The sequence below is a fragment of the Nannospalax galili genome, unplaced genomic scaffold (genome assembly GCF_000622305.1).
Source record: "Nannospalax galili isolate Female #2095 unplaced genomic scaffold, S.galili_v1.0 scaffold1436, whole genome shotgun sequence".
NCBI lineage: Eukaryota > Metazoa > Chordata > Mammalia > Rodentia > Spalacidae > Nannospalax > Nannospalax galili.
Window position 1 is genome coordinate 39,626 of NW_008338997.1, and position 22,886 is coordinate 62,511.

The following is a 22,886-nucleotide window of genomic DNA, read 5'->3' on the forward strand; positions in this document are numbered from 1 at the left end:
TTGTTTTGTTTGTTTTCTTGAGACAGGGTCTCTATAACTCATGCTGGCCTGGAACTCATTTATGCAACCCAGGCTGGCCTCATACTATAGGCCTCCTGCCTCAGCCTCCCATGTGGTGATACTATAGGTGGTAACCACCACCTGAGCCCCTCTTGGGTTGCCTCATCCTATAAGTGTCCTCACCTCCCTGGGCCACATACACACAGCCTGTAAATATGCTGGCTGGTTAGCCAGATATGAAGACCACTGGGTCCATTTGTGGCAGTCCATATGCAGCCTTTCTGAGCCTTGGAGCCCTTGAAGGCTAGCTCCTGTGGCTCACCCACCAATAGCTACATTGCCTTGACAGGGGACAGTTGCCTGCATAGACAATACCATACTTGAGGCTTGCCTATGGCTATGGGGGAGGGACTGGCCTGGGCCAGTGAGGTCTGTTGATCATGGGTGGGAGATAGGAGGCTACAGTGAGAGAATTGGGCAGTAAGAACTTTATTGTTTCTTTTGGTTTATTGCAGTGCTGGAGGTGGGACCAAGAGGCCTTGCACATACATGATAAGCAAGCGCTCTGCCCACCAAGCTTACATCCCAGACCTTCCCAAAGAAGGCTTTTGAAAATCATTGGGGAGCATGGTGCAGCTTGTTGATTGGTTGCATTAAAGGACAGGCTTGAGAGTAGCTGTAACCTTTAGAAAATGCTGGCTCTGCTGGCTGTGATGTCAGAAGCCCTCAGCTCAGTCATCCTTGACCCCATCCATATCCTGCTGCAGCCTGCAACCAAGTGTCCCTCAGCCACAGATGCTGTGGTCACCTGCCTGGCGCCAAGTTGCAGAAGGACACCCAGAGCAACTGGCAAGGCCTTCTCATAATTAGGCGCTCTGGTGTGCTCAAGGCCTATATACAGAGCACTTTTATATCCAGCCCCGGGAGGGGCGTAGATGCAGGCCAAAGTCCCTACCCTGGACCCACTCAGTTGATCCAGAAGCACCTTGCCTTGGGCCAGTGGGGCAGTAGGCAACAAATATTCTTGCCCTAGGCAGGTCCTGCCCCAGGAGGTAGCACCAGCTCCAGGGCAAGGAGGGAGCCTAGCCTTTTCCGGGCTTAGACTGCACTACAGGGGATTCAGGGTCCCTGTCAGCACTGCAGGCTCCCTCATGCCCAGCTGTCAGGTGGGGAAGAATTTCTCTGTTGAGGTAAAAGTCTTTAAGTAAAATGAATTGTTTAAAAGCACATTTAAGTGCCATTGAGCTTATTGGGTGTTGTGTAACTGTGACCTTTAGCTCCAAAAGTTTTTAATCACCCCAAAGGAAACCCCATGTTGGGGAAGCACTAGCCCCTCATTTCTTCCTTCGTGCAGCCCTCGCAGCTACTGGTGTCCCCATCCACCTTTCGTGTATGTCTTTCTCCACTGAACACAGTATTTCTGACAGTGTTCTTGGTCATAGCAAGTCTAGACTTTCTCTCTGTGCTTAGATAACGGATTATCTTCTGTAGCTTGTTTATTCATTCGTCAGTTGATGAACGTTTCTGTTGTGTCCAGTTTTGTATGTGTGTGTGTATGTGAGTGTGTTTTCTCTAACTTCTAACTTCTGATTCACCTGCCTCCACCTCTCAAGGGCTAGGATTACAGGTGTGCAGCACAACCCCTGTTTCTGAGGTGGTGGGATGAAACCCAGGGCTTCCAATGTGCTACACTCTGCAATTCTGTTCCAGTCCCAGCCTGTACTTTTCTTTCTTCGAAGCAGGATCTCCCTATGTGGCCCAGGTTTGCCCTGAACTCCTGGGCTGAGCTCCAATGATCCTCTGCTCTCAGGCCTCCTGGCTGACTGGGCTGCTGGATATGGTCCCCGTGCCTGGTTCTCTACCTGATCGTTGCCATACAAGTGTAGGTCTCTCAGTTCTTAGGAGTGGAATTGCTGTCTAGTGGAAATACAACATTGAACTTTCTGAGGAATTTCCAAAATGCTTTCCATAGCCAGATATGGTGGCATATACCTTTAAATCCCCCCTCCCCTAAATTCAGGAGGCAGAGGCAAGTGAATCTCTGTGAGGTCAGGCTGGTCTACTTAGTGTGTTCCATTCCAGCTTAGGCTACAAATGAGACTCTGTCTCAAAACAATAAAAACACCTACAGCAAACCCTGTTTTACACTACTAGTGATGTGTGAAAGACTAAATTCCTCCATATATCTCCAGTCACTTGTCGCATGTCACCTTTCTTTATTCTAGACACTGTCATGTGTATGAAGTAGCATCTTATAGTAAGTTTGGAGTGTTTGTTTTGTTTTGTTTGGTTGTGTTGTGTTTGGTTTGTTTGGTTGTTGCTTTGCTGGGGTGCAGCAAATGCTTGTGCTTCTAATGCTTTGCCCCTTAGCCACATCCCAGCCTTGGGTTTTAGGTCAGGATTTCACTGTGTAGCTCAGGCTGAACTAGAACTTGGTTTTTGCAGACGGGGTCTCTTTGTAGCCCCAGCTGGCCTGGAACTCACTATGTAAATCAGGCTGGCCTCAGTCTCACAAAGCTCCACCTGCCGTTGCCTCCTGGGTACTGGGATTAAAGGCTTGTGCCACTATGCCTGGCTTCACTTACCCACATCTTTTTTTGTCTTGGATTTTGTCTGGTTTGAGATTGTAGGGGAACCTGTTAATGCTGTCACCATTGCTGTGAATTCCTAAGACCAATTGCCCCGCTGTCTGGAAAACTGTTTCCTTGTGGTCATCATCACTTCTGGCTCTTAACAATCTTTATCCCCCTCTTCTGTAGTGATTCTTGAGCCTTAGTGGGGCAGAGGTTTGATATGTGTGTCCTATAAGATAAGCACTCTGCAGTCTGTTATTCTCTGCATGTGGACCCGTTGTGGATATCTGTGAATTACAATTTTTTAATTTTAAATTTCAGATTTTGAAACAGGGTCTCCCTGTAGCCCCAGCTGGTCTAGAACTCACTGTGTAGACCAGGCTCTCCTCAAATTTACAGAACTCCACCTGTTTCTGCCTCCCAATCTGCTGGGATTAAAGGCATGCACCACCACACCTGGCAAATAAAAATTTAAATTATAATTTATCATTTACAATGATCTTAGTTTCATAGCTAGGAATCTATTGCCAGACTTGAAAGTCACAAAAGATTTATACCATGTTTTCTTCTAAGAGACTTCTAGTTTTTTTTTTTTTTAATTACAATTTATTTGTGTGTGTATATGTACATGAGACAACATGTGTGGAGGTCAGAGAACAACTTTAGAGAATTGTTTCTCTCCTTCCAGCATGGGTATACTGGGGATTGAACTCAGGTCATCAGGTTTGGCTGCCAGCACCTTTACCTGCTGAACCACTTACCAGCCCAACTCTTCTAGTTTGAACTGTGTTTGGATCACTGATTCATTTTGAGTCAGTTCTATGGTGTGAGGCTGGGATCTAGTTGTAGTCTTCCAAGTGAATGTCCAGCCGTCTCAGGATCCCTTGCTGGAGTCTGTTGTTTCTCCATCGAAAGTTTTGGCACTTTGTGGAAAGACAGTTGACCTTTATCTAAGACCTTTATCCAGACTTCTTTCTGGACTCTGGTTCTGTTCTGACCCATATCTGTTCTTTCTTTTGTTAGTACTACAGTGTGATAACTGAATCTTCCTTGACACTTTTTGGAATGTGTGACTCCTCCAACTTTTTTTTTTTTAATACTTTATTTTATGTGTATGAGTATATTGCCTGTGTGTAGGTAAGTGTACGTGTGTCATGCAGTGCCTGTGGAGGACAGAAGAGCCTGTCTGATCCCCTGGAACTGGAGTTACGGACAGTTGTTAGCTGCCATGTGGGTGCTGGGAATCAAACCTGGGTCCTCTGCAAGAGCAGTCAGTGCTCTTAACTGCTGAGCCACCTCTCCAGCCCCAATAAACTATTTTTTTTTTTTAAAGAAAAGTGTGGGGGAAACTAGACATAGTGGCACATGCCTTTAATTCTAGCACTCTGGGAGGCAGAGGCAGGCAGATTGCTGTGAGTTCAAGGCCAGCCTGGTCTACATAGTGAGTTCTAGGCCAGCTGGAGCTACGCGGAGACCCTGGGTCAAAAAAGGAGGGGTGAGGAGAATATTTTTGGAAGCTCAGAATGCCAGTGTCTCATTTCACACTGTTCATCTGCAGCCCCTACTTGAACTTCTGTCTATTGCTGGACCCCAGGCTGGGGTCTGCTGAACCCTCACTGTTGCCTTTCCCGAATCTCCTTCACTTTAGAGTAGCTCTCAGTACTTTATATCTCTTACCTGACTATGGCCATTTGAGGGGACCTGACTGTCTTGCATCTACAGGTGTCTGCTGTCCCTTTATGATGAGCTGAGGTCAAAAGAGTGCTAAACAGGGCCCGGGAGAAGGTTCATTGGGGAAAAGTGCTTACTGCATATGTCTGATGATCAGTGTTTGATTCCTGAAACCCATGTGGGAGGAGAACCAACTCCTCAAAATTGTCCTCTGACTTCCACATAAGCACTGTGGAATACACATGCTCATACTAATACCCCAATAATAATAAATTTAAAAATGAGAGAGTATAACACAGATGCAGTGGCGTAGTACAGCAGTGCCAGATTGCTTTGTCCTTTTTCTGGGGACATTAGGCTAAGGTTTGGTGTGCCAGGCTCTTGTTGAATGAATGAATAGTAATAGTGATTGTGGTATGCATAGGGCCACAGTAGGTGCTGGACCTTACAACTGGGCACACACAGTAGCTCACTAGGTCCCTGAACAAATGTCCCCTCTTTCTATAGGACCTAGGTACTGGGCTCAATAGCCCCCTTTTACCCTTTAGTTGCCTGCGTCTCCCCAAGGATGGCCCAGCCCATGTTCTTACCACCTGTCCTAGTCCACCCTGGGTCAGGATGTCTCCAGGTTTCCACATCTTTCCCCTGCATACATGCTTCTCCTCACCTACTGTACCTGAGGACCCTGACCACGTCCCTGTAGCCTGCTTGGCCCCTACTGACACAAGGCAGTCTGAGTGCCCCACAATCACTACTCCCAAAGAACAATCTAGGAGTGCCAAAAGGACAGAAGGGAAGGGCAACAGGGACAAATTTAACCATTGGCAGTCACCATGGTACTGCCACTTAGGCCTGCCTCCCTGTCTCTCTTCCAGATGAAGATGTGTGTGTGTTCAAGTGCTCAGTGTCCAGAGAGACGGAGTGCAGCCGCGTGGGCAGACAGTCCTTCATCATCACCCTTGGCTGCAACAGCGTCCTCATCCAGTTTGCTACACCCAATGGTATGTGTGTTGGTTCCATGACAAATGGACAGGTGGATAGGTGGGGTTCTGGAGTCTGGGGAATGTCGGCCAGTCCCTTTGGAAAATCATCTGCCAGCATCATGAATAATTGTCCCATGAGGCTGGGGAGATGACTCAGTCACTAAAGTGTTTACCACACAAGCATGAGGACCTGAGTTTGATCCCCAGCACCCACATAAAAAGCCAGATGTGTGGGGCTGGAGAGATGGCTCAGCAGTTAAAGAACACTGGTTGTTTTTGCAGAAGACCCGGGTTTGAATCCCAGCATCCACATGGTAGCTAACAACTGTCGTAACTCCAGTTCCAGGGGATCTGACAGCCTCTTCTGTCCTCTGCGGGCATTGCACGACAGGGGTGCACTTACTTACATGCAGGCATAACACTCATACACATTTAAAAAAAAAAAAGCCAGATGTGGTGATACACTTGTAATCCCAGGGCTAGAGAGGTGCATACAGGCAAATTCCTGGGTCTAATAGGCTCGCTAGCATAGCATTGTGGAAAAGTTCCAGGCCAATGAGAAACCCTGCCTAAAAAAACATGGTGGTCCAAGTGTGGGCATATGGTTTTAAGATGGATCTCGGTGAGATTGAGGCCAGCATGGTCTACATAGCAAGTTCTAAGCCAGCTGGGGCTACAGGGAGACCCTGTCTCAAACCAAAACAAAACCAAACCAAAAAGGCAAAGTGGAAGACTCCTGAGGAGTGACACCCAAGGCTGACATCTTTCCTCCTTATGCACATGCACATACATGCACTGTGTGTTCATATACACACGGGATAGTATTCGAGCTAGATGCTTAATGCCTTGGTATGCACGCGTAGCACTTGCAGTCCCAGGTACTGAGGTGGTGGAGGCAGAAAAATTGCTTGAGCCCAGGAGTTCTAGACCAGCCTGGGCAACAATGCAAGATCCCTGTTAAACCAACAAATAAAAAACACAGTCTCAACTGGGCATGGTGGTGTGTATCCATGTTTCCAGCCCCTGAGAAGGCTAAGACAGGAGAGTCACTTAAGTCCTTGAATTTGAAGCAGCATAGCAAGATTGGGTAGCATAGCAAGACCTTTGCCCCTCAAAAAACGAAAAGAAAATGACAGTCCTGGGAGGACGTGTATCTTCTACATGTACTCACCGTTTTGAATAAATGCTCTGCTGCAGGCCAGCTGTGATGGTGCACACCTTTAATCCCAGCACTAGTGAGACAGAAGTAGGCAGATCTCTGTAAGTTTGAGGCCAGCCTGGTCTACATAGTTGAGTTCTAGGCCAGTGAGGGATACATAGTGGGATCCTACCTCAAAACAAATAAAACAACAACAACAAACACAAAAACTCTGTCCTGACCCTCCCTCACTGGCTGCTTTGGGTCCCCAGGGCCTCAATTCTTATGTATCCTCCAAAGCCATCCTGACCCTCTTGTCATACCCAGGTAACCACCCCTCTGCTAAAGATCTTCAGACCTCTGGGGCTGGAGAGATGGCTCAGCGGTTAAGAGCACTGACTGCTCTTGCAGAGGACCACGGTTAGATTCCCAGCACCCACATGGTGGCTACGAACCGTCCTTAACTCCAGTTCCAGGGGAATCTGAAGCCGTCTTCTGACCTCCACGGCATTGCAAGACACGGGTGCACTCACATATATGCAGGCAATACACTCATACACATAATATAAAAATAATGAATATGGGGGCTGGAGAGATGGCTCAGTGGTTAAGAACACTGTTCTTGCAGAAGACCCAGGTTCGAATCCCAGCACCCACATGGCAGCTAACAACTTTGCATAACTCCAGTTCCAGGGGATCCAACAGCCTCTTCTGTCCTCTGAGGGCATTGCATGACACGGATGCACTTACCTACATACATGCATTAGACTCATACACATAAAATAAAAATTAATAAATAGGGCCAGGCGTGGTGGCGCACGCCTTTGATCCCAGCACTCGGGAGGCAGAGACAGGCGGATCTCTGTGAGTTCAAGGCCAGCCTAGTCTACATAGTGAGTTTCAGGACAGCTGGGGCTACAGGGAGACCCTGTCTCAGACCAAAAAAATAAAAAATAAAAATAAATAAATAAATAAAATAGATAAATAAATATTTTTTGAAAAACAGACCCCACTTTTCCTTCCTCCTTTCCTCTCCTTTCTTCTCCACTCTGTCCTTCCTTCCCTCTCCCCTTCTCATTTCCCTTTCCTGTAATCTCAGCACTTGGAAAGTAGATGCATGAGGCTCAGGAACTCAAGGTCACCCTCAGCTTTGTAGCAAGTTTGGAGCCAGCCTGGGTTAAATGAGACCCTGTCCCAAAAATTGAAGATTTTTTTTTTTTTTTTGGCAACTGGGATGTAACTCAGTTGGTAAAGCACTTGCCTAGCATGCAATAATTCATGGGTTTCATTTCCAGCACTGTATAAACCAGATGCAGGAAGCATATTTAATCCTAGTCGGAGGTAGAGGCAGTAGGATCAGGAGGTTCAAGGTCCTCTTGGCTTCATAGTGAATTCCAGGCTAGCCGGGGCTTTATGAAACCCTGTCTCAATGAAAATATTACTTGGAGCCGGGCACATGGCTGTAATCCCAGCACTCAGGAGGCAGGAGCAGGTGGATCTCTGCCAGCTTGGTCTCCATCATGAATCCAAGTCAGCTGTGGCTTCCAAAAGACCAAAAAAAGAAAAAGAAAATATTACTTGGAGTTGCGACTGACAGACTGATTTGTAGGTATTTATGCGGTGAGCTGAGAACTCTTGTTTTCAATGTAGGAAAAGCATAGCACGTGGAGTGCCTGGCCCACTTCATTTCAGGCATCTGAGGAGTGTCTTGCATGGATTCCTCAGGAATGAGAGGGAACTGCCAATGAGAGGGGACTATCGTGATCCACTTGTTAAATTTTTGTGTGTGCTCATGTTCCTGTGTGCGAGCACGGGTGGGGCATGCCATGCCATGCTGTAGCACCTGTGTGGAGGTAAGAGGACCTTGTTGATATCTGTATTCACCTTCCACTCTGTCTCTTACTGTCCAGTACTGTGTATGCCAGGCTACCTGACCCACAAGAGCATCTATGGATTCTCCTGTCTGTGTCAGGTGTGACAGGCAATGCTGCTGTGTCAGGTTTTTTTTTTTTTGTTTTTTTTTATAAAGACAGCTTCCTTTTTTTAATTTATTTATTATTTTTATTTTTTATTTTTTTGTTCTTTTTGAGACAGGGTCTCGCTGTAGCCCCAGCTGTCCTGGAACTCACTATGTAGACCAGGCTGGCCTTGAACTCACAGAGATCCATCTGCCTCTGCCTCCCGAGTGCTGGGATTAAAGGCGTGCGCCACCACGCCCGGCAAGTAACTTATTTTTTAGAAAGTATATTATTCTTTCAGACTTTCATACATTTGTAAAATGTCTTATATTCACCCAGATCATCCCCCAACTCCTTACAGATTCATCTCCCATCTCTCTACTCCCTAACTTCTAGTCCTCTTTTAAAAAATTTTGTGTGTGTGTGTGTGGTGTATGTAATGTTTGTGGACGATTGTGGAGGTCAAAAAAAGCAGAGTTATAGGCAGTTGTGAGCTGGTGGGTGTGGGTATGGGTGCTAGTAACTGAGCTCAGGTCCTCTGGAAGAACAGGAAACCTGCTGAGCATCCTTCCAGCCCCTAGGCCTCTTTTTTTAAAAAAATATATCTTATTTGCTATTTTTATGTGTATGAGAATATTGCCTGCAAGTATGTAAGTGCGCTTGTGTTGTGTAATGACCACTGAACCACCTCTCCAGCTTCCCTTTTTTTTTTAGTACCCCGTTGAGACCAATTTCTGCTACCTATATACTCTTGAGTATGTGGTCATCCACTTGAGGTGGGGACCCACCAGGGTCCATACCCTTAAAGAAATCTGATCCTGGGCTGGAGAAATGGCTCAGCGGTTAAGAGCACTGACTGCTCTTGCAAAGGACCCAGGTTCAATTCCCAGAACCCACATGGCAGCTACGAACCGTCCTTAACTCCAGTTCCAGGGGAATCCGAAGCCTTCTTCTGACCTCTGAGGCATTGCACGATACGGGTGACAGGTGTACTCACATACATGCAGGAAATACACTCATACACATAAAATTAAAATAATAAAATATTGCTGGGTGTGGTGGCGCATGCCTTTAATCCCAGCACTTGGGAGGCACAGGCAGGCAGCTCTTTGTGAGTTCGAGGCCAGCCTGGTCTACATAGTGAGTTCCAGGACAGCTGGGGCTATAGGGAGACCCTGTCTCAAAAAGACAAATTCAAAAAAAAAAAAAAAAAAAAAAAAAAAAAAAAAAAAAAAAAAGGAAAGAAATCTGATTTCACCCCCCTCCCCCAAACCATCTGTCCCCAGCTCCTCAGCTAGGGTGGAACTGATGAGCTCTCCCGCCTCCATGCTGGAATGTTTACTGACTTCCAGTAACTTCTGTGTGAATCAAAGAACGTAATAGCACTACATCTCCGATGATGCCCTGTGGCTCCTGTGTGCTGCCCTGGATCCATGGAACTAGCCCACTGTCTTAGACCCTAGGGTGGTCTCTTGTGTCCACTGCCATTTTCAGAGGCCACTGCAAACTCTGGGTGAGTGTGGGTCTGTCTGATCGCTGGAAGACTGGCACCCAAACAGTGGCCTTTGTCCCTCACACCTTGCCAAGCTGATCTGTGGGAGGAAGTGCCCAGGCCTCTCCTCAACACATAGCACTCCACAGTGGGGGAACCCCGATATATACTTGTGGTGGTTACAGAGTGGCAGTCTTAGCTTCCCTCCTGTCCTTTTCTATTGTCTTGGGGGAAAAGAAGTCACCAGGTCTCATAGGCTTAAGACAAGTCAGTGTGGGTGGGCAGGCCTCAAGAGGCACTCAGGCCCCTCTGGATGCTCTCAGAGGACTGCAGTACTGGCTTCCTGGGGTGGTCATGGTCATGGTCCCCGAGGGAGACTGTGTCAGTGACCCAGCTCCCCTGTTCCAGATTTCTGTTCTTTCTACAACATCCTGAAAACCTGCCGGGGCCATACACTGGAGCGCTCTGTGTTCAGCGAGAGGACAGAGGAGTCCTCAGCCGTGCAATATTTTCAGGTGGGTTGTTGCCTGCCTTGGGCCGGGCTACTGCCTGGTCTGTCCCTCCCTTTCCCAGGAAAGTCATGCAGCATAGGGTAGGTCCACATGCGTGGCCCATCCTAGCTCTGTACTTTACTAGCTGCATAGCCTCGGGCAGGTGTCTTCTGCTTGCTGGGCCTCAGTTTCCTCATCTGTGAGGTGTGAGTGGGTTTCTTGACACCCAGGTCCCCAGGTGTTTAGCATAATGACAGAATAATAGCAGTGTCCTAAACCCTTGGTGGGTGTCGGGCACTGCCCAGAAGCACCTGAACCTTCCCAACAACTCAAGGAAGTAAGTGCTGTTATTGTCCCCATTTTACAGATAAGAAAACTGAGGCTCAGAGAGGTTAAGTGACTTGCTCCAAGTCACACAGCTTTTATGCAACAGAGCCACGATGGGAAAGCCAGGTCTGCCTGATGTCAAAGCCTATGGCCCTGCCAGGTGCCACACTGCCTCCTGACCGGCCTGTCTTACAGAGAGATACTGCACCTCATCTGCCTGGCACTCTGAGCTTTGGGGTTTTGTTCCATCTGTTCCTCTTCTTCTTTGGGGCCCTAAGATGGGACACTTGGCCCCTGGATGTTAGAACCCCACCCATGGCAGATTTTGTGGTCTCCTGGGTGGCCTCCAGGTCCAAGTGGCATCTTGATGGCAGTGGCAGTGTCCCTCTCAGGGACTGCCATCAGGCCCCTGCTTCCCTTTCTGGAGTAGCTGACAGTCGGCCGTGGGGTTTGGGCCTGTAGAGGGTGTTTGGCCTCAAGAGGGAGGTTTATGCCATCAGCTTGTCCATCACATGGCCTGTCAGCTAGGCCATCTGTCCTGCTGCATGCCATGTGCTATTGGTGTGTTTCTATTCCAGTTCTATGGCTACCTGTCCCAGCAGCAGAACATGATGCAGGACTATGTTCGGACAGGCACCTACCAGCGCGCCATCCTGCAGAACCACACTGACTTCAAGGACAAGGTGAGTCCCTGCCTAGGAGGCAGGGCCAGGCTGCAGACTGCTTGAACAGGGCGAGAGGTGCCTCCCTCACCCTGCAGGCCCACCATCAGGCTCTGGGTCTACTTCCCCATTCCATTGCCTGTGTTCCTTGTTTCTTTCTATTACGTTGTTCTGAGACAGGGTCTCACTATTCAGCAATGCTTGCCCTTTTTTAAAAAAATTTTTGTTTTATGTGTCTAAGTGTTTTGCCTGCATGTATGCATGTGCACACCATGCATACAATACTCCTGGAGGTCAGAAGAGGGTGTCAGAGCCCCTGGAACTAGAATTACAGATGGTTGTTAGCTGCATGTGAGTGCTGGGAACAACGTGGATCTGCTGTAAGAGCAACTGGTGCTCTTAAGCTCTTAACTGCTGAGCCAGCTCTCCAGCCCGCTTTTCCCCTTTCTTCAGATGTCTTTCAATGTTCTGTTTTCTCCCTTGTCTGTACTGGGATATGGTGTACAAATACAAGTTTTATATCAAGCTTCACTCTAATTCCAGGGCTTGGAAGGTGAAGACAAGAGGGTCATCCTCAGCTTCCTAGAGAGTTTGAGGCCAGTCTTGGCTACATGAGACCCTGTCTCACCCACCACCTCCTGCATTAAAAAACTATAAGATTTGGGGTGTATAGCTCAGTGGCAGTGGTTTTGCCTAGCATGAAGAAGACCCTGAGTTCCATTCTAGCACTGAAAAACAAAGGGGTGGCAGTACATACATAGAAGGTGGTATTTGGTGTGTGTGGGGTGTGTGTGTGTGTGTGGTGTGAGTGTGTGTGTGTGTGTGTGAGAGAGAGAGAGAGAGAGAGAGAGAGAGAGAGAGAGAGAGAGATGACCAAATTAACAACCCTCACCTAGTCATAGTAGTAGTGTGTAGGAAAACAGTTTTCCCCCCTGTGCTCACACTGTTCAACACAGCTTCCTGAGGGACAGGTTTGGCACCCCTAACCCCTAGCAGTTCTGCAGCTGCCAGCCCTAGCTGAGAGTCTTCTGACCCATTTCAGTTCTAACCACCTATCTGGAGAAAGGGTAGCTCGTAGAGACTGTGGACTTTTCCCTATAGAGCCCTCCCTAACCTTAGATACCAGGGACTGGTCCCAGCTACCTTGCCTAGGCCTTCTGACAGACAGGCTCTATATTGGGACACCTCCAAAAGCAATGTGCCTAAGCTACACACAGCTCAGGGAAGCATGCTTGCAGGCGTCTCAGAAAGGATTGTGAAGCATGAAGGTGAAGACATGCACTGGCTGGGAGGGACAGGACCTACCTCTGAGTCTGTTTCCGTGAGCTCCCCAGTTCTCTATGTCCAAGCTATTGAACTGTCATCTGGTGTTTTCCAGGCACCACTGCAGATGGCATGCTAATCAGCTGGCTGAGGAAGCCCATCGAGGCCATCCACATGTACCTTGGTCTCTCTGGGTAGCATTCTTCCTTCAGGAACAGGGTAGGGGCAGGACTCTGGAGAAAGGACTTTATTTTGTTAAGGGCCTTGCCTTTCTTTCTGAGCTATATTCAATCACTCAATCTTCCTGCCTCAGTCTCTTTATGACTCTATGCCATTGTTTCTGGCTCTGCTTCTAGCCTCAGCCCCATTTTTTTTTATAGATGCAATGGTATACATTTACAGTCCCAGCATTTGAGAGGCCTCTGAACAGTAGTGTCAGGAGTGCAAGGCCTTCCTGGACTAAATGCAACTCGAAACAAGCAAAGTGTGAATGGTTGGTGTGGCAGGCAGAGTTCTTGAATTCTAAGGCCAGCCTAGTGTACATACCATTTCCAGAGAGGTAGAAAGGTGGGGTGGAGAGGAGACGCTCCCAGTACCATTTTGTTTCTCTCTCTCTCTCTTTTTTTTTGGTCTTTTTGAGACAGGGTCTCTCTGTAGCCCCAGCTGGCCTGGAACTCACTGTGTAGACCAGACTGTCCTTGAACTCACACAGATCTGCCTGCCTCTGCCTCCCGAGTGCTGGGATTAAAGCATCTATGCCACCATGTCTGGCTGCCGTTTTGTTTCTTACTCTCAGTATGGTGTTGGATTAATTGTACAAGACAGTGAATACTTTTGTAATATTTTATTTTTATTTTATGTATATGAGTGTATTGCCTGCATGTATGCAAGTGCACCCGTGTCGTACAGTGCCTGTGGAGGTCAGAAGAAGGTGTCAAATTCCTCTGGAACTGGAGTTATGGATGGTTGTTAACTGCCATGTGGGTGTTGGGAATTGAACCCAGGTTCTCTGCTAGAGCGGCCAGTGCTCCTAACCCCTGAGCCAACTCTCCAGCCTCTTGATTTAGTTTTTTGAGACAAGGTCTCCCCGTAGCCCCATCTGGCTTAGAACTGACTACGTAGACCTGCTTCTGCCTCCTGAGTGCTAGGATTAAAACCTATGCCACAACATACAACACTTTTATTTTTCTTTTCTTTTTTTTTTTGGGGTCTTTTTGAGACAGGGTCTCCTTGTAGCCCCCAGATGGCCTGGAACTCATTTATGTAGACCAGGCTGGCCTTGAACTCAAAGAGATTTGCCTGTCACTGCCTTCTGAGTGCTAGGATTAAAAGCATGTGCTACCACACCCAGCTTTCTACTTTCGTTTTAATACAGGGTCTTCCTGTAGTCCCAGCTGGCCTGGAACTGGCTATGTAATCCAGGCTGGCCTCCATTTCACAGAGATATGCCTGCCTCTGCTTCCCAAGTGCTAGGACTAAAGGCATTGGGACCACATCGGACTAGACACTGAACACTTTATTTTTATTTTTTTATTTTTTTTATGTGTATGTATGTATTGCCTGTATGTAGGTAAAGTGCACCCATGTTGTGCAGTGCCCTCGGAGGTGAGAAGAGGCTGTCAGATCTCCTGGAACTGGAGTTACGGACAGTTGTTAGCTGCCATGTGGGTGCTGGGATTCGAACCTGGGTCTTAATCAGTGTTCCTAACTGCTGAGCCGTCTCTCCAGCCCTGACAGTGAACACTTTAGTATGAGCTAGGCTTTCTGTTGGATGTTTCTGCCCAGTGCTGGCTGCTCAATGTTCCTAGCATGCTTCAGACTGGCCAGGAGAAGTTGAGGCACTTGGTAGGTCAGGAAGATTGAATGTAGTTTTCCTTAGAGGGATGTGAGCCCGTCCTGAGGTGAGGCATCTCTTCCTTTTTTATGCTTTTCTTTCTTTTCTCTTCCTTCCTTCCTTCCTTCCTTTCTTTCTTTCTTTCTTTCTTTCTTTTTCTTTCTTTCTTTCTCTCTCTCTTTCTTTCTTTCTTTCTCTTCTTTCTTTCCTTCCCTCCCTCCCTTCCTTCCTTCCTTCCTCTCTCTCTCTCTCTCTCTCTCTCTTTCTTTCTTTCTTTCTGCTTTCCTTTCCCTCCCTCCCTCCCTCTGTACTTTCCTTCCTTCTCTTTCTCTGTTTCTTTCTCTTTCTTTCTCTCTTTCTCTCTCTTTCTTTGGATTGAGACAGTATAGCAACCAACTACAAATCAACTCCTGATTCTCCCACTTATACTTTCCAAGTGCTTGAATTGCAGACAAGGGCCACTGCGCCCCACTTAGGGTCTCTACATAGGAACCCACCTCCTTCTCATCTTATGACCCAATATTTGTCTTCTTTTTTGCAACAGTTGGAGCCCGTGTTTCTGTCACTATTTTGTTCTGTTTTGAGACTATACATCTCACTGTAGTTTTAGCTGTCTTTCAACTCAAAATCCTCTTGTACGATCCTGTCTATCACCATGGTCTTAAGTGTTCACCCCAAGCCTGATTTCCTATCATGGTCCTTATGGAACTACTTCATCCTGGGCCTTGATCATGTCCCACTCCAGAGTCCCTTGCTGTCCTATAGGACATTGGGCCCTGAGAGGACTTGTCTGAATGCAGCTTTCTCCCGTAGCTCCAGCTGGCCTGTAACTGGCTATGTAGACCCGTGTAGACTTTTCTGTCACTCACTTCACCAGCTGTGTCTCAGACTCTGGACAGGTGACTCCACATCTCTGAGTCCTATGCTGGGCATGGGCAGTGAGTCCTAGTGGTATGGGTATTTCTTCTAGTACCTGTGTCTGCTTCTTACCTCCCCCTCCCTCCCACATCACCCTTGTTTCCATTTTCTACCAGGTCTATGTAGTCCTTGAATTCATGGTTCTCCTGCCTCAGTCTTCCCAGTGCTGGGATTATAGGTGTTTGCCATGCAAGGCTCTTTTTTTCTTTTTCTTTTTCTTTTTTTTCCCTTTTTTTCATCTTCTTTGGTTTGGTTTCTTTTTCGTGGTAATTTATTTTATGTGTATGAATGTTTTCCCAGAATGTATGTAGGTACAACACGTGTATGCATGCCCTCAGAGGCCAGAAGAGGGCTAGATTTACAGAGAGTTGTTATCCCATGTGGGTGTTGGGAACCAAACTCAGGTCCCTTGCGAGAGCAGCTAATGACCACGGACTCATCTCTTCAGCCCCTAAAATTTTTTAAGATTACATTTATTTTATTTGTTTATTACTTTTATTTTTTATGTGTATGCTTATATTGTCTGCATGTATGTAAGTGCACCTGTGTCGTGCAGTCCCTGTGGAGGACAGAAGAAGGCATCAGATCCTCTGGAAATGGAGTTAGGGACAGTTGTTAGGTGTCATGTGGGTGCTGCAGTTTGAACCTGGGTTGTCTGCAAGAACAGCCAGTGCTCTTCACTGCTGAGGCATCTCTCCAGCCCCAAATTACATTTATTTTTTTAAAATTTTATTTATTTATTTATTTATTTATTTATTTATTTATTTATTTGGTCTTTTTGAGACAGGGTCTCTCTGTAGCCCCAGCTGTCCTAGAACTTGCTATGTAGACCAAGGCTGGCCTTGAACTCAGAGATTGGCCTGCCTCTGACCGTGTGCCACCACGCCTGACTATTATTTTTATTTTATGTGTATGAATTTTATGCCTGCATGTGTGTAAGTATACCCGTGTTGTGCAGTGCCTTGGAGGTCAGAAGAGGGCATTGGATTCCCCTGGAACTGGAGTTAAGGACGGTTCTTAGCCACCATGTGGGTGCTGGGAATGGAACCTGGGTCCTCTGCAAGAGCAGTCAGTGCTCTTAACTGCTGAGCCATCTCTCCAGCCCTAAGATAACATTTATTTATTTGTGTGTGACCATGCCCATGTGTGCACTACCAGATGTATGTGGAGGTCAGAGGACATCTTGGGGAGAATTGATTCTCTACTTGAAACTCAAGTCATCAGACTTGGCAGTAAGCACCTTTACCCTCTGAGCCATCTAGCCAGCCTGAAAGAAATGTTTTTTAAATTTTTAAATTTTTAATTTTTTAAATGTTTTTTAAGTACAAACACATAGTAGTTGTACTGTTGTTCATATTTATGTCTGTGGGGACAGTGTGTATGTCAGCATAATCCATAGCCTCACACAGACACACATACTGTTTCCTTAGATCGTTCTCGACGTGGGCTGTGGCTCTGGGATCCTGTCGTTTTTCGCCGCCCAAGCTGGAGCCAGGAAAATCTATGCAGTGGAGGCCAGCACCATGGCCCAGCATGCTGAGGTCAGTGTCCCGCTGAGGATGAGACCTGCTGCCTTGCCCCTGTCCTTTCGTCTTTCATCCCTGTACTTGCTGGGAATCCCCAGGGTGTACACAACACACACGCACACACACACACATGCACGCACGCACGCTGGGTTTTTTTTTCCTTGTCTCTAAAACCATGAGGGCAGGGGCAGGAGGTTCAGTAGCTTCCCCATGGGAGTTCTGGGACACATACTTAGGCTGTCCTAACTGCTAGCCTGCCTGAGCCCCCACCTGTCTTGTGTAGGTGACAACAGGATTTCATTTTGTGTTGTCATCTCTTCCTGTGACCTCCCATTTTCTTTCTGTTCATGGAAATTTTCATTTGCAAGTACAGAACTGAAAAGCTATAGTGGGGTTAACACTGTACTTTCCTTCCCTACTCCTGACTCCCCACCACCCAGCCCCTTCACCAGAGAGACAGATTCCCTTTGGGCCTTCTACACTTTTTTGTGAATACACAAGCAGATATCTGTGTCTAATGCTCCTGTCTGTGCCCAGGACTGTGGGCCTCACTGTAAACCTCCTTCATTGTTTAGGAGCTGCAGGCCTTATTTGTTCACGTAGCCACACTCACTTAAATCTCTTATGATATGGCCTCTACCTGCTCATACACACATCCCTTTTCCCTAGCCTGCTATGTGTGAGAGTTGAGTAGTGGGGTGTCTGGCCTGCAGGGTTGGGCTCTAGCTCTGGGGTTCTTATTTTGTCCAGCAGCAGCAGGCCAGGCCCAGGAGAGCTCTGCCCCCATGCTTTGGATACCCACGGGGAAGGCAGAGGGCAACTTGAGGCCAGGGCTGGACAGAGGGCACTGGTGAGCAGAGGGTCTGATGAAGACATGTGCCAATAGGCACATGGAGCCCCAGGTGAGCCTTCCCCACCTTCCTCAGGTCCTGGTGAAGAGTAACAACCTGATGGACCGCATCGTGGTCATCCCTGGCAAGGTTGAGGAGGTCTCGCTGCCCGAGCAGGTGGACATCATCATCTCAGAGCCCATGGGCTACATGCTCTTCAATGAGCGCATGCTGGAAAGCTACCTCCATGCCAAGAAGTACCTGAAGCCTAGCGGTGAGTGTCACCACAGCCCACGGGCATGGATCGTAGCTGCACCACCCAGGCTGAGCAGTCCTGCTTATCAGTGACTTCAGTGTTCATACTGAGGGCTTCTCCCTGCTTCCTACCCCAGCCTCACCTATGGCTATGCCTTCTGGAGCCCCAGACCCTCCAGAGTACCTGGCACCTCTTCTGTGTGTCCTTCTGTCTGCCACAGGGCCACTCTTACCCAAGGTTGGGCTAGAACTCGGGTCTGTAGTTGCTGGTTCCCCAAGGGTTGTTAATCATAGAACTACAAACCTTGTCTGGGCAGGTGCTCTCACACACCTGTTCCCCTAAAAGCTAGGACAAGAGTAGATGTGCACTGAGGGTGTAAGGGTATATACATGATGGCATGGTGTGTGGGAGGGCATATGAGTGGGTGTGTACTCCTGTGAAGGTGTGTAGGTATGAGTGCATGTTTGAGGCCTTGGGCAGCTGTGTGAACATCTCATCTCTCCCCTCCTGTCCATATTTCTGACTGTCCTGACTGTGCCTCTGGATGAGAGTGTTTCTGTCTGCCAGTCTGAATCGGGGTCTGTACTCTGCCCAGAGCACCAGCAAAGCCCATTTCTCTGCTGGGTCTTGGGATATATCTGTATCTGAATAGTTCTATACAGGCAAGTAGGATACATGTGCATGAGGTTTATGGTCCCTGGCCTAGCAGCAGTCACAGATGGAGCTTGGCAAACAGGCAGTGTTGCTAGCAGCTTTGGCAAATGTGTAGCTCCTTTGGTTGGGAACCGGCTTTGGCTCTGCTCCTAGAGCCAGGAGGTAGCTACAATTCTCCAAAACTAGGTCCTATGTCCAGTGTGTGACTATCCTGGGGCTCCTTTCCTCTCCTCTGGCCCTGATGTGGGGTTAGGGGTGGCTGACCCTCATGGGATGTGTCAGGCTGGAGGCCGGCCAGTAAGGTGGCCTTCAACTCCTCAGAGGCCCCTATGAGGATTCAAGGCAGCCTTCCCCTGGCCTGCAAGAGCCAGAAGTAGGGCACCTTCCCATGTTGCCCAACCTGCCCTTTTTATCCTTATTGGCCATGGCTGAGCATTTCTAGCCTGATGAGGATTGTGAGGATTGTCTCAGGACCTCCTTCCACCCCCCAAAGGCTAGTGGGAGGCCCAAATCTGTAGGCCAGCTGTTCTCACAGCCTCCTCAGCTCAGCCTTCCCAGCTGCTAGTCTGGCCTTGTCTATCTGCTCTTAAGTCACAGAGGATCCTCCACCTCTACTTTAGCCACATGCCATGTGTCTGGGCCAGAACCTGGGCAGCCTTAGTTGGGGGGATGCAGCTGAACCCCTAAATAGGCTAGGGTCTTCCCTGGCTTTGTCTGTGTGTGTGCACAGCTGGTGGGCAGTGCCTGAGGAACACTGGCTGGCTGCAGCCTGGGTACTCCTGGGCTCCAAGAGCCTCTAGTAAGTCCCTTCCTACTCCGCAATGCTATCACTGGGTCATAGGGAGAGGCCCACCCACCTTCTGGGATCTAGTAAGGGCTGGTGTGATGAGAAAGTATACTGGACCCAAACTGGTAGTTAAATCAACCTTCGGTGAAGTGAGGCTGCTTGGTTTCACTTAGGGAATTTTTGAATTGATAATTGGCTTATGGCTAGAAGATCAACAGCATTGAAGAAAGGACCCTCTGACCTGAGTTGGCAGCTGGTTGTGGTGGCACACACCAGCACCTGGGAGGCAGAATTCAGGGGTTCAGGGCCAGCCTGGGTTACACAGCAAGAACCCCCCATCCAAAAAGACAAGCTGGGTGTGGTATTCATATCTGTAATCCTAATACTTAGGGAGGCTAAGTCAGGAGATTCAGGGGTACAGGGCTACATAGTGAGTTGCCTGGGCTAGAAAAAATAAAAATTCCTGAGCCAGGCATGGTAGCACATGCCTTTAGTCCCAGCACTGGGGAAGCAGAGGCAGGCAAATCTTTGTGAGTTAGAGGTTAGCCTGGTCTACATAGTGAGTTCGAGTCTAGCTGAGGCTACAGGGAGACCCTGTCTCAAAAAGACCAAAAAAAAGTAGAGATAGTTAGGCAATAAGGGTGTCATAGTGAGCTGGGTGTGGTGGCACATGCCTTTAATCCCAGCATTTGGGAGTTCAAGGCTAGCCTGGTCTACATAGTAAGTTCCAGGCCAGCTGGGGCTACAGGGAGACTTTGTTTCCAAAAGACCAAAATAAATAAATTAATTAATTAAATGAGTAAAAATTCCTAAAGCAAAAAATAAGTTTATGTCTGGTTGTTCTGCTCAGTGACAGAGCTCTTGCCTAGCATACTAAGTTCCATCCCCAGCACTACAAAACAGTATTGCGCCAGTTCAGATTTGCAGCGATGTGCAGGCCAAGCCTGCCAGAGCCACTGACATTACACTCCACACTGTAGCATGAATGGATGCATGAATGAACGAAAGGCGAGAAAACCATGGCTGGGGGTTTTGGGGTGCTTTGGAAGCTATATCTGGCCCTGCAGGATGTGCTGCTTTGATGCCAGCACCCTTCCTTGTCCCCCCACCTCCAGGAAACATGTTCCCTACCATTGGTGATGTCCACCTTGCACCCTTCACGGATGAGCAGCTGTACATGGAGCAGTTCACCAAGGCCAACTTCTGGTGAGTACACCCTTAGGGTCCTGCCTCCTGGGGTGGTGTCCAGCCCTTCCTCTTCCTCCTCCCCTCAAGAGGCCCTGAAAGACGAAGGCTACACCAGGCCTAGCTGGGAGAGACAGTAGGGAAGCCCCACCTGCCTCTCACTGCTGTTGACCTTGTGGGTGGGGTTGGGGGCTTTCCACAGGTACCAGCCATCTTTCCATGGAGTAGACCTGTCAGCCCTTCGAGGTGCTGCCGTGGATGAGTATTTCCGGCAGCCTGTGGTGGTGAGTAGTGTACTCAGGGCACCACCAGACTGACAGGAGGGGCTGGGCTTCATCAAGACCTCATGTAAGATCTGGAGTCTAGAAAACACAGTGCTGCTACACTCAGCTGGCTTAGCTTTGCAGAGGACTCTCAGAGATAGAGGGTAATACTGGGCACAAATCCAGTCTGCAGGGCGCCTCAGCTCAAGGAGTGATTCCCAGTTAACTCATCCCACAGAGCCATGGTGCAGAAATGAAGAGTCTGTTTAGCCATGATGCAACACACCTGTAACTCCAAATTTGGGAGGTTGCAGCAAGGGGATCCAGAGCTGCAAGCTATCCTCAGCTCTTTCTTATAAAACAGGATAAGAAATAAAATGGGGCTGGAGACATGGCTCAGCAGTTTGTGGTGTGGTGCTCTTGCAAAGGACACATCAGATGGTTCACAACTGTCTGTTAACTCCAGCTGCAGGAATCCTCTCATGTACACAGATATATACACGCATTTTTTTTTTTTTTTGGTCTTTTTTGAGACAGGTTCTCCCTGTAACTCTCGCTGTCCTTGAACTCACTATGTAGACCAGGCTGGCCTCCAACTCACAGAGATCTGCCTGCCTCTGCCTCCCAAATGCTGGGTTTAAAGGCATGTGCCACCACACCTAGCGTGCACATATTTTTAAAATTTAAAAAAAAAAAAATCTGTTAAAAAACAAGAGAGCTTGGGGGTTAGAGAGATGGCTCAGCAGTTAAGAGCAGTGGCTGCTCTTACACAGGACCCTCTGACACAGGACCCGGGTTTAAATCCCAGAACCCACAAGGTGACTAACAACCGTCCATTACTTCAATTTCAGGGGATCTGATGCCCTCTTCTGACCTCCGCAGGCATTGCGTGACATGGATGCACTTACATGCAGGCAATACACTCCTACACATAAATAAAAATATTTTTTAAAAATACTTGAGAGAGAGGGAGAGCAAGAGAGCTTGGGAAACAGAGACAGGCAAATCTCTGAGTTCAAGGCCAGCCAGGGGAACATAGTGAGACCCTATTTAAAAAAAAAATAAACCTGAGAGAAAAGTAAAAATGAAAAAATTCTGATGGGCCAGTGAAATAGCTCAGTGGTAAAGACACTGCCAAGTCTGACAACCTGAGTTTGATCCCCAGGACCCACATATAGAAGGAGAGAGCCAGCTCCAGGTTGTCCTTTGACCTCCACATGAGTACCACAGTGTACACACAGTGTTTTTATTGTCTTACCAAAGGGTTAGCACCTAGATGTGCCTATACAGATACATACTTTTTAATTTTTATTTTATGTGTGTGTTTTGCCTTCATGTATGTAAGTGCTGTATGTTCATGCCATGCCTGTAGTGGCCAGAAGAGGGCGATGGATCCCCTGGAACTGGAATTACAGATAGTTTTAGCTGCTCTGTAGGTGCTGGGAACTGAACCTGGGTCCTCTGCAAGAGCAGCCAGTGCTCTTAATTGCTGAGCCAGCTCTCCAGTTCCTGGGTCCATACTTTTTTTTTGGGGGGGGGATCTTTTTTGAGACAGGGCCTCCCTGTAGTCCCATGTGGCCTGGAACTCACTATGTAGACCAGGTGGGCCTCAAACTCACAGAGGTGCACCTGCCTTTGCCTCCCAAGAGCTGGGATTAAAGGCCAGCATACCCACACCCTGCTTAGGATGCTTTTTTTTTTTTTTTTTGAGACAGGGTCTCCCTGTGGCCCCAGCTGTCCTGGAACTCACTATGAGACCAGGCTGGCCTTGAACTCACAGAGATCCGCCTGCCTCTGCCTCCCAAGTGTTGGGATTAAAGGCGTGCACCACCACGCCTGCCTCTGCCTCCTGAATCCTGGGATTAAAGGTGTGTGCTACCACATCTGACCCCCAGATGAATTCTAATTTTTAATTGTAGTTATTGTTTTTTAATGAATTTCATTTTGGTTATCTTCGTTGCTTTCCAGGCAGTCCCACTAGGTAGTCCAGGCTGACCTTCAATTTATGATCTTCCTAATCTCAGCCTCTTTTTTTTTTTTTAATATTTTATTTATTATTTTTATTTTATGTGTAT

General features: G+C 47.9%; 1 protein-coding gene across 1 annotated transcript in view; it reads left to right on the forward strand.

Annotated features, from left to right (window-relative positions):
- Positions 1-22,886, forward strand: part of Carm1 (coactivator associated arginine methyltransferase 1) — a gene marked incomplete at its 5' end in the record, with an annotated part of 55,347 nt that overhangs the window by 25,127 nt on the left and 7,334 nt on the right. The window contains 7 exons of the mRNA XM_008833549.3: positions 5,120-5,245; positions 10,224-10,330; positions 11,212-11,316; positions 16,741-16,851; positions 17,763-17,940; positions 20,479-20,569; positions 20,751-20,832. Coding sequence (XP_008831771.2) covers positions 5,120-5,245; positions 10,224-10,330; positions 11,212-11,316; positions 16,741-16,851; positions 17,763-17,940; positions 20,479-20,569; positions 20,751-20,832 — 800 coding nt within the window. The remainder of the gene's footprint in view (positions 1-5,119; positions 5,246-10,223; positions 10,331-11,211; positions 11,317-16,740; positions 16,852-17,762; positions 17,941-20,478; positions 20,570-20,750; positions 20,833-22,886) is intronic.